The sequence below is a fragment of the Callospermophilus lateralis genome, chromosome 6, assembly GCF_048772815.1.
Source record: "Callospermophilus lateralis isolate mCalLat2 chromosome 6, mCalLat2.hap1, whole genome shotgun sequence".
NCBI classification, from domain to species: domain Eukaryota; kingdom Metazoa; phylum Chordata; class Mammalia; order Rodentia; family Sciuridae; genus Callospermophilus; species Callospermophilus lateralis.
The window spans coordinates 101,529,640-101,542,132 of NC_135310.1; the positions used below are offsets into that span (position 1 = coordinate 101,529,640).

The 12,493-nt window shown below is 35.0% G+C and overlaps 1 protein-coding gene across 29 annotated transcripts in view; it reads right to left on the reverse strand.

The window, feature by feature from the left end:
• Positions 1-414: 414 nt before the first annotated feature.
• The window catches only part of Mlip (muscular LMNA interacting protein), a 225,866-nt gene continuing 213,787 nt past the window's right edge, over positions 415-12,493 (reverse strand). For 25 of the 29 annotated variants that reach the window (XM_076858562.2, XM_076858582.1, XM_076858581.1 and 22 more), the window contains 2 exons: positions 9,352-9,405; positions 415-2,051 (listed from right to left, as the gene is read on the reverse strand). In XM_076858562.2, the coding sequence (XP_076714677.2) occupies positions 2,046-2,051; positions 9,352-9,405 (60 nt within the window). In that variant the 3' untranslated portion in view covers positions 415-2,045. The remainder of the gene's footprint in view (positions 2,052-9,351; positions 9,406-12,493) is intronic. The other 4 variants (XM_076858567.2, XM_076858554.2, XM_076858571.2 and 1 more) reach the window with 2 other exon arrangements.

Sequence of the window (12,493 nt, forward strand, 5' to 3'; positions counted from 1 at the left end):
TGGAAAGGGGTTCGAAGATGTTATATCCCTGATGCATTTCTGGTGGAAATGAGAATGGTTGTATCTCTAGACAGCAATCTGGGAGGATTTAGTGAAATGAAGTGCATGCATGCTTTCATATGAAACACACCTACTCCTAAGTATATATTGCAGATAAACTCTAACAAAGATGCACAAACTGGCACACAGAACAATATGCATCAAACCAGTTTGTATAATATGGAGACCTATGAGACCAAAGCTGGGCAGGTGAATAAGTGAAACATAATGTAACCGCAACATGCATCTCTGAGGAAGCAATCTGTGTAGAGCTTTAAACAGTGCTGAGTGTGGAAAAAAAAAGAAACAACATAAGCAAAAGCAATGCCATTTACATTTATTAAATATATATGCAAACAGAACAATGCACACCTTCAAAACATATAAGCAAAAGATAAACATTAAACACATAAGAATGTGTTCCTACAGCAAGGAAAAGAAGATAAAATTGTTATAATAATCATCAAGTACACCCAAACAGTAATCTGCTATGAGCTAGGGAGTGTGTTCAACTCACCTTTTACACATGAAGTCCAAAAGTGAACGAATGAAAAAACTAATGATTGATTAAATATCTTGGTCTTGGAACAAGATTACCTGGATTTGAATTTTGTCTCTGCCACATACTAGCTTGATGTAAGCATTTGGAGGTATCTGTTTTCACAAATATTAAACATCAACAATGATATTTCTCCCCCTTGTAAGATCATATTCAGGTAAAGCACTTATTTTGGTGTCTGGTGCATAATAAGAGCACAGTAAACATTAGAGGTAATTTTAGTAATCTAAGGTGATTCTTCACACATTTTAGAAGGTTGGTAGAGGAGTAGTTGTTGTTTGAGCAAAGAAAGACAAGTAGAGTGCTTTCCTGTGACTCATTGTCCTCCTAACACCAACAGAGGAGATTTATGTCTCCAGGTGCCAACTCATGGCTGATAATGGGATGTTGTTAAAAGGATATGAGAGAACAAAAGAGCCCAGTTGCTTTCTCTGTAGGAAACTCTCCTGGCAGGACAATTGTAGTGCCAAAACAGTGGTTTAAGTGGCTCAGAACTGGCTCCAAAGGAACATGAGTCATGTGCAAAACTGCTATGGATTCTTCTTTAGTGGGTGTTATCCTGGGTTTCCAGGATGGGTGGAGAAGGAAATCACCAGAGGAGGCAAAGACCAACTAAACCAACTACTAAGGATGACAACTGGGGAACAATGAGACCTGGCCAATATGGTGGGTATTGGTGTGCCTCTGGTGGGCTCCCATGACTGTAATCAGAGTGTAGGTTTGCTCTATGGTCTTTGCTGTTCCCAAGAGTATGAGAACAATCTGACTCTGCAGTAGCCTGCAGAAGAACCCCATGGCAGTAGGCAGAGAAACAGTAGAGACACTCCAGCAACATCATGATCATCTTCCCAGGGCTGGTACATAGTCTGTCCCAACAACACAGCACTCCAAAGGTACAGGCAAGCAGCATGTTATGTGAAATAACTACTTCATCATGTCCACAATCTCCCCAATGAACCCATGTAACAAGCATCCCCTGAAAGTAGGCAGGAACTCTTGCAAAAAATAAAAATAAAACAAAACATGTTTCTTCTTTTCTTCTAAACATGTAAAAAATGAAGCAAAAGGAATAAAACCTGATTCGGTTAATAGTATATGGATTAAATAAAACTAGTATTGAAAAAACAGTCGCAGCCATTCTTCTATTTTCTCATGATTCTTCTTTATTTTGCCTGCTAACTATAGGGGAAGTTAGTATTGCTGTCAGCTTAATAGAAGGCATCAAAGGCTTGGGCAGCGATGTGAGAAGCTGCAGGTGAATCTCTCCTATGCTGGGTTTAGTAGAGTGCTGCGATGGTGTATGTCTGCAGCAAAATTTTCTTAGTTCCTCTGCTGCTCATAAAGGGAGCACTCATTCTGAAAAAAATAAAAGTTAAACCTAGCAAGTGGTTAGCACCAGCACTCCAAAAAGACTTCCACAGCCCATGTTTTCATTTCTGCTCCAACTTCATTGCTACAAAATGAGAGGAAATAATAGATTAGTAGAGATGAATACATCCAAAAAAATAAACCTGAAAATTATACACTAAGATTTGAGTGTAACATCCATCTTATGGGGGGGAAAAGTTTGCTGCAGAAAAAAAAAAATGGTTTTTATTTCTTCAGTATCTGCTTTCTTGCTACCTGATCAACAGCAACTGATAAAGACATAAAACTACATCCTCACATCAGACTCTAATCTCTTGATAAATCATCAGAATGCTACTAGTCCCCTATTGAGGGTTGGGTTGGCATTGAGGGACTGGTGCAGGCTTAAGGAAAAGCACTGCTGTATCCTACACCAAACCCTTACCCTTCAATGTCTTGGCTATTGCCTACCTTCCTTTATTACTGACTACCTCATTCCCTAAAATGTTACATCTAAAACAAGGAGGTAAAGTAAATATAGATTGGATTAAGCCACAGCTTTTGCAAAATAGAACACTGCAAGAGAGAGAGAGAGAGAGAGAGAGAGAGAGAGAGAGAGAAAGATATCTTGCTTTTTCTTCATATATTGATTTTCTTGTCTTTATAATGTTGCTACATGGCAAAGGAGAGATCCCAATAATTTCTCTATTCATTCAGCCACTGTGTGTTCCTGTTTGACAGGGTTAGACTGTCTGGAACAGATAAGATAAACTTAACCAAGTGGAAATAGTTATTAGCAACCATGAAGTCAGATTATATGTACTAAAAAAAGTGTAAAGAGAGCATCAGAGATGAGGCAAGAAGAGAAATTTGTTTCTAAAACTACTCTGATAGAACACTGTGATAGAAAGGCACCATTGGAGGAAATGGTCTGAAATTTTCAATTTGCAGATGCCAACTCATGGCTGACAATGGAGCATTCCAAAATGGCCGGTGGAGAATAAAATAGCTTATTTAATTTTCTGGAGCCAACTCTCTCTGTTTTGCCCTGGGCCAGATCACTGGGATGAAGAAGCAGTGGTCTGAGAGACCTGTGGCTTAGAGCCTTGTTGAAGGAGACCCACATGCAAGGGACAAGTAAGGCAGAAAGGAACCCAGAGAAGGGCATGGTTTATCTGCTAAGCACCACTGAAAAGCATGGGTGTACTGCACATCATTTATACAAACTGCATTCCTTAGATTAGGAAGAGAGAGAAAACACTCTAAGACTAGGGTAGCTCCATGATTGCACTGATTTGTTCTGGCCACAGAAAATCATCAGTCATAAGTAAGCAAGATGCAACTTTCAACATCCAGGTTTCTCTGAATAAAGTATACCTCCTCCTTCATTTTTCTAACAAATAAAAAACACTATTAATTTGATTTTCCTGGAAATGTCAATATATAGTAGTTAATATTATATGAGATTTAAAGAAATTCTCATTGTTTGTCTAAAATTTATCAAGTGCTATGTATTTTATATGCTAAGCACTTTATACACACTGCTTCAGATCATCACCATAACCCTTTGATCCCATTTACAGAGAATGAACTTGAGTCTCAAGAGGACTAGCTATCACACCAAGGCCCCAGTATTCCAAATTAAACCCTAGTTTATTATTTTTATTGTTTGTATAGTCATCATTTTTTCTTGTCATACTAAAGCACATATTGAGCTTTGTGAGATGGTAAATTCTCTGTCATCAGAAGATTTTAAATAGAAGATATATAAAGATATATGCTGTAGGCAGGATTTTCATATTAAATATAATATTGGACTAACGTCCCTCTGCAGTCCCTTTCAAACATAATATTTTAGACTTATATGAATATTTAAAGAAGGTTGAAATAGAGTAGGTGACCCTGCCACCACACTGGCCATCTCAGCAAGATCTCGCAGTGCTCCCTGACAGATCAAAAGAATGTTTGACCCCACAATTCAACATCTGGTTGGAAAAGATATATTGTGACAAGTCATTAGTTTAGACATTTTATCAAGTTTTTACTTTCTTTGTCAATCTTGATACAAGAGTTAAATAACTTGAGAGAAACAAAGGCAAATATTTGAGAAAAAAAATGAAGACCTCTAAATACACCAATAAATAAATCCTCATTTTCAGACTAGTATTCTGGCAACAAAGATTCATTATTTTGTTGCCAATGGAACAACACACTCATTTGGGTTTTAAGAAAATATAAGAAAAAATGAACTTAAGGCACTTTGAAAATCATAGTTCTGAAGAGAGTCAAGTTCCAAAATCTTTTTTTTTTTTTTGGTTCAAGTTAACTTTGGTTAATAAGTGAGTGTAGTCTTGTGAAACTTTAAGCCAATGTTATTGGAAGTATTTTTAAAAGAATGTGCTGTGTAAATTGATTTTTCATTTTCTGGTAATGCAAAACCAACTATGCATATTCTTTCCTGCCAAGCAAAAGCAAAGTCATCAACATATATGTCCTTAAAGATATGAAAACCAGGCTTCATGTGCACAAAACAAAAAGCCATTTCCAAGAAATATATATCACACTATTATTAAATGCTATGTTCTTTTTTTCTGGATAATTTTAAATGTATTTTGCACATGTATGTAACTATTATCTTCAATGTAAAAACATAAGACCTGGTACTGGAATTTAGTATCCATAAGGCAGGAGTTATAAAACATTCAATAATTAAGGTTTTATAAAATATTCATAAGTTTGTTTTTATGTATAGACAGGACACAAATGAAATACATGATACTGTATAATTAATATGCCCCAATAAAAATAAATGAAATATCCTTCCAGATGCCTGGCCAAGGTGGCTGTCCATTCAGGTGCCTGTATTCATTGTCTTTATTATATAAGACAATTTATCTGGTCCTTGAACTCTCAGCAACCCAAGATTTAGCAAAGATTGATTTTGAGAAATAATATTTTTTAAGAAATTGCCTAAAAACAGTAGAGTGGGCCCATTACTCTTGAAATTTTCATTTTTTACCCTTGATCAAGCCAGAATGCGAGAGTGGCTTTTATAAACAAAATATTTATTTTGTCTCTTCCATGTTCTCATCTACAGAATAAGGACAGAACAACAGAAAGCTAGTCATAAAATCAGAAACAGACATCAATAGATGTTCTGGAATTCAAAATAAAATGAACATGAGATGCTTATATACCACAAAGTAGCAAATCAGTCATAGTCACCTTGCTGTCAGAATTGTTATCTTGACAACACTTAAATGTTTATCAAAAATCTGCAAAGAAGAAATAAGAAAACAGGAGAAGAATTTGCCTCGTATGTGTTTTACGGGCAGCTAGTGAATGATTAACTCTCAAGTTGTGTGAATCTGAGAGGTCAGAATCAGATGCATCTAACAATGTTTTTGGAAATTAGTTGACCCTCAAGGTGAAAATGAAATAGTCCATAGGCTTCATGTAGCAGGAGAAGGAAAGTAGGAAGTTCTGATTATATCTTACTCCCCAGCATGACTTTCATAATTAATCATGCAGAAAAAGAATTGAGTTAAAGAGTGAATATGGAGTATCTTGTGCTGAATTCACAAGACATAATAAATATGATAAAATAATTGTTGCCTAAAACAATTCAATTTTATTCAAAGTAAATTCACTCAGAAAATATTTATTGAGGATATGCCCACCCTGCATGGTGTTAAATATTCATCCACTTGGTGATTACTGCACTGGTATGAAAGTGGAAATCTATGAAAGGCAATCAGTTGATACAATAATCAAATTGATTATTTAGGAGGCTTATCTGTTTATATGTGGGTTCATCAGTGTCAAAGTGTTTTTTGTGCATATGTCATATAAAGTATAAATGAAACCAATGTCCTAAACCTCAAGACTCAGCTTGCCATCCTGTTTCACCCAGCCTCAGCCTAAGCAGCATCCAAACACTGTGTAGAATGTCAAGGAAAACAGAAAATATCAGATTCTACTAAGGAAATTACAGTGAATCTCCAAACACATCTCTTACAGTTAATCCACCATAAATTAAAGCACATGTTATAACTTTGTGCCACGGGATAGGAGTATGTGACCCCCATGTTTTGTAATTGAAATCATTCAATGTGATGATTTTTGAAAAAATCTATTGCTGTTTCGCTTCTATGTTTTCAAAATTAAATAACTGATTTGATTCACTTTCCTGAACTGCCAGTGAAGAGGGTGATGCACATGTGAATCAACTGGGGAGATTTTAAAACCAGCCAAAAGCCTTGACCCACCACCAGAATCTTAATTCAATTTGCCTAGAGTGAAGCCCTGCCATTGGTTCCTTGGAAAAGTCACTACAGGTGATTCTAATGTTCAGCCTAACAAGTTAAGCCCTGAGCCAGATAATAAGTGTAATTGTACTTATTAGTTAGTTCCTTTAAGATGAACTTTAGAAATCAAGTGAGTTATAAAAGCAATCAGCCAGTCAAATTAAATAAATTTGAGATCTATATAGATTTAAATAAATTACTGACTTAATTTTAAAAGCTGTTTATTTACAAATAACATGATTAGATTCAAAAAATAACTACTGTCTTTAGGAAATGAAAGAAAAATCAAGAGGGGAATCCCAAGGTCCAATCAAGCCCCCTTCCATAATTCTTTACTTGCGTTAAGTAGCTGGGCCCGTAGTTACTCTTCTAGGCCACATGGTGATGGGATTAGAGTTGATTTTAAAAATCAGACATTTTTCTCTGGTGTTGTTTTGCAAGTAAATAAATGACAGAGAATGGGTTTTGTGTAAATATATGGACCAATACTGCAGCCTAACTATATATCATAAGGAGTTGAGGAAAGCTGTTAAATTACTACAAAATGTGCCAATATTCTACAAATAGCATAGCACATTGGAAGCATAAAAGAGTTGTTTGCTTCATTATTTGCATCTCTTTTAACAGTAAAAGTTTTTGTCTCTGACATCATTAAACTTTAGCTTCTTTTGTGGCATTTTTCATATAATCCAAACCTGATTTAAGATCATTTTTTGGCAATCTTATCCACTAGCTTAATTTTAAGCTTCATCTACAGGGTTGTGATAATTGATTGAAAAAAAATTTCAAACACTGCATCTACTCTTTCTCTTTGGCAACACAAAGTCTTTCACATTATCTAAATTCAAAATTTCTCAATTTATAATATGAATGGAATGCTTTTGCTATTCAAATACCAACTGATTTTATCTTATTATATAGAAACATTATCCTGTAGATATCTTCTAATGAACTTGCTCCAAAATTATGGTGTTTGAAATAAAGACATTTGATTATTTTTACACTCATCTGAAAAGTTCAAAATTCATTAATTCTCCTTTTTTTTAGATATGTTTGTCCGATTTTTCATTTTTATACAATTTGCCATCATTATATACTGAAAGGGCTATCATATTTGACATAGATAATATCCTCAATATATAAAAGGATATACTACTCAATTAAAATATTAGAATACCTGTAAATAAATACACAACATAATTCAAAAGAAAAATAGAAAACAAACAAAAATGCAGAATTTTCAAATGCAAATATGAAAAATTATTTCTTTTTTAAGTTGGAAAATATTTGTAAATATGATGTTAAAATGTAGAAAGACCTAGATAGTATAGATAGATTTTTAGATAAAAATAGACAAATTTAGATAAAGGTCGTCTTCTTAATTAGGATCTTTAATTTAGATACTGGATAATGTATAGTGGAGCACTTAAAAGCCCAAGCTCCAGTCAGATCTTGATTTAATTCATGATTGTGTAAACTCTTCCCAGCTATTTGATTACATGTAGGCAATAAAGGGAATTCCCTCAACCTCAATTTCCTCATTTGTAAACTTGGAAAAATAAGATTACTTAATTTAGAATGTTTTGTAAAGATTAAGGTAAACTGCATAGCACAATCTCTAACATATAGTAAGTTCTCAATAAATTTGCAATTATATTAACTTTCAATGATGGCAAGAATACATGGAGATAAGCCTGGTACAGTGACACATGCCAGTAATCACAGACACTCAGGTGGCTGAGGCAGGAGGATTACAAGTTTAAAGCTAGCCTCAGCAACTTAAGGAGGCCCCAAGCAACTTAGTGAGATCCTATCTCAAAATACAAATACAAAGGGCTGGGGATGTGGCTCAGTGATTAAGCACCCCTGGGTTCAATCCTAGTACTACCACTGTTAATAATAATAATAATAATAATACACAGAGACAGGTATTATAGCACACACCTGGTGAGGTGAGTTGCTACACTTTATGGAATAGTTACAAGTCTGCTATATGCTTACACTTAATAAACCAATAATCCTGTCTTTAGGATACTTTAAAAACAGTCAGATATGGTCAAGTATTAATCCATACCTATTAAAACACTCCTTTGCATCTTAGACTAATGTAATAGTAGAAAACCACATTGGTCTTGTATGACAGGAAATTTTAAATGTATAGAAATAAGGACGTCAGTTTATGAAAAATATATAACATACTCTAAATTGTGGAAAATATATATTGGAAAGGTAAATTCAAGTTTTATTTGGAATTTTACTATTTCTATTTCTCTTTTGTTTTATGCTTGTTTTTTTCTAAATTTGGACACTGCAATATTAAGGATACTTCATCTGTAAATGTACCTAAAATGAATGTGTGAATTCATTCCCTTCTTTTAAAAAATCCTTTAAAGTTGCCTTTTTTTTCCCTCACATTTTCCATTTTATCTAAAACGATGTGGAAGAAAACATTGTTCAATTATCCTTTCTCTTGAACACAAAACTAAACCATACAGAGAGTATTTTTACAGAATTGTTTTCTTTGTATGGTATAGCATTTGCAAAAAATAAAAGAAGGTGGTTTTAATTTATTTTTGTTTGACTCCTCCAAACATGAAATGAACAAACATTGGCATTAAATTTAGAGGCTGTGACTGAGCCAACAGTACTTTGCCTATGTGCAACACACACAGTGTACAAATTCTCCTGGTGGAGGTTGGGAGTGCTCATTGGCACTATCACTTTCCCATGAACTGAAATGGAGACACCATCCACACTGCGACCCTGTCCAGAAACACACCATAGTATTATGGGACAATCCTTGGCCCTCTAGAGAGAGAAGTCTTGAGTGGTTTCACACATGGACGCAAAGAGAAAAATCACAAAGACAGACATAGGAGACTGAGGAAGTTGTTTCGTGGTCAAGGTGCTACACACAGCAAGAATACCCTTATTAAATGATGAGATGCTTCCAAACAACACAGTAGCCCAGGCAATTATAACTCTTTCTTTGCAAAAACATATTTTTTCTAGCATTAAAAAAAATTAAATTGGCTTATTCTTACAATCCATATCACACAGAAATGCATAACTAGATCTCCAATTGTGTCTTACATTTACCTCTTTGGAATCGAGAGTTTCATGTTCAGGAATAGCCACCATTGGATGACTCAGCTTCATAGAAAAGATGCCCAGGATGTGATCAGGAGTAAGAGTAAGGAGAAATAAATATTTAAATTTCATTTAAATAGATAGGTAATGGCATAAATATACTATTGCAGATAACAGTAGATCCTACCAGGTGTAATATTAAATATTAAGATTTGATGGTCATTTAAAAAAACATGGAGCATATTTTGTCAGATGGTGTATGGAGACTTCATAAACATTACAATCTCATCACAATCTTATTATTATCATGTGATTTACAACTTAGTGGCACTTTAACAGAAGGGAGGTTTTTATCTTATGTGGAAATTTTTATTATTGCATGAGTCTTCTGAGCACTACACCTACACTTCAACAGACTGAGACAAAGAGAGGGGCAGAGAAACAATTTTTAAAAATATGATTACTGCTGTTTGGTATTCACCGTCTCTCCTTGCTCCAACTTAAGGGTGACCACAAAACCCTTTGTTAGCATTCCTTACTTCTGCTATTCCCCTGAGGAAATCAGGGCTATGGAAATAACCAGACCCCCTTCTCTTTCAACAGAATCCTGCTTTGGGCAATGAATAAATGGGACAGTGACTAGCTCTAAATCCTCAAGAGCAATTTCAAGGAGGTCAATAATTTAGACTTTGTCCCTGGAGAACTCTAGCCCTGGCTGCTGAGGAGGCCAAGAATTCCTTGCCTGACATTTTCTCAGATTTCTCATTTCTTTCAGATATGGAGGGTGCTTTCATTTAAACTTACAGCTTCACTAAATTCCAGGCCTTACACTATGTTCCCAACTATGAAATCTTTTATGTATCCGCGTCAGGATTTATTCTAGCTACCCAGGACCATTGCTTTAAATAGAAGCAGAATCAACTAGAGATCTAAACAGCACTCCAGGAAACAACTGAAGGCACATTTTTTTCTCTCATTCATTAGTCCCCTAGAGATCCTAAGCATGGCTACAGATCTGAGCCTCTGTACCACTTCAAACCTCAAACTCAAGTAATTTGTCCTAGACACAGCATAGTCTTTAATATATTTAATCTGAGTACTATGGTATTTATATGAATCATCAGAGTTTGTACAATGTCAAACTCTCACTCTAACCTCTCAATGTAGGAAAAAAGAATTATCCTGAAAGCTTTAAGTCTTGGTAATATTCCCAAAATATTTTCAACTGAGACTAAGAAAGCAACTGTTTATTATAGGTTTACTTTTCCATTTCCTTTCCAATATAGGCATTCATTAATTTAAATCCATTTCATTATAATCTTACATTCAAAACTAGTACAGTGGTGCACACCTGTAATTCCAGCAACTTAGGAGGTTGAGTCCAGAGGATGCAAGTTGGAGGCCAGCCTGAGCAACTCATTGAGACCTCATCTCAAAAAAATTTTCAAAAAAGACTGAGGATGGAATTAATATTATCAAAATGACCACACTTCCAAAAGCACTATACAGATTTAATACAATTCTGATCAAAGTTCCAATGGCATTCCTCATAGAAACAGAAAAAGCGATCATGAAATTTATCTGGAAAAATAAAGTGACCCAGAATAGCTAAAGCAATCCTTAGCACGAAGAGTAAAGCAGATGGCATCACTATACCAGACCTTAAATTATATTACAGAGCTATAGTAACAACAACAACAACAACAAAAAAAAGCATGGGTATTGGCACCAAAACAGACTGGTAGACCAATGGCACAGAATAGAGAACACAGAGACTAACCCACAAAACTACAATTATCTTATATTAGACAAAGGTGCCAAGAACATGCACTGGAGAAAAGAGTCCTGTGTCACAAAAATTAAAATTAAGAATAAATAAATGGTATGGATTCAAACTAAAAAGTTTCTTCTCGGCAAAAGAAACAATCTGTGAGGTGAATAGAGAGCCTACATCTTGGGAGTAAATCTTTACCCCTCACATATCAGGTAGAGCACTAATCTTTAGGGTATATAAAGAACTCAAAAAGCTAAGCACAGAAAAAACAAATAACCCAATCAATAAATGGTCCAAGGACATGAACGGACACTTCTCAGAAGATGATGTACAATCAATCAACAAATACACAAAAAAATGTTCATCATCATCAGCAATTAGAAAAATGCAAATCAAAACCACTATAAGATCTCATCTCACTCCTGTCAGAATGGCAGCTATTATGTATACAAACAACAATAAATGTTGGTGAGGATGTGAGGGAAAAGGTCCACTATACACTGCTGGTGGGACTGCAAATTGGTGCAGCCAATATGGAAAGCAGTATGGAGATTTCTTGGAAAATTGGGAATGGAACCACCATTTGACCCAGCTGTCCCTCTCCTCAGTTTATACCCAAAGGACTTAAAAACAGGATACTACAGGGACACAGCCACATCAGTGTTTATAGCAGCACAATTCACAATAGTTAAACTGTGGAACCAAACTAGATGCCCTTCAATAGATGAATAAATAAAAAAAGTGGCATGTATACACAGTGGAATATTACTCAGCAATAAAAGAGAATAAAATCATGGGATTTGCAGGTAAACAAATGGAATTAGAGAAGATAATGCTAAGTGAGGTTAGACAATCCCAAAAAAAACAAATGCCAAATGTTTTCTTTGAAAGAAGGAGGCTGATTCATAGTGGGATAGGGAGAGGAAGCATGGGAGGAATAGACGAACTCTAGATAGGTCAGAGGGGTAGGAGGGGAAGGGAATTGGGCATGAGGTTAGAAATGATGGTGGAATGTGATGATCATTATTATCCCAAGTACAGGTATGAAGACATGAATTGGTATATACTGTGTATACAACCAGAGATACGAAAAATTGTGCTCTCTCTATATATAATAAGAATTGTAATGCATTCTGCTGTCATATATAAATTTAAAAAAAGACTGAGGATATAGCACAATAACTCAGTGGTAAAGTGTCCTGGGTTCAATCACACTCACACATACACAAACACACACACATACAAACACACACGGACTACATACTTATTATTCTAAGAATCAAAAGAGAACAGAAAATAATTGATCTTAAATAATTATTAAGCTCCAAATTATCTATATTTGGCTTCAGAGTGTTTTTTTCTATTTATCAGCCTAGT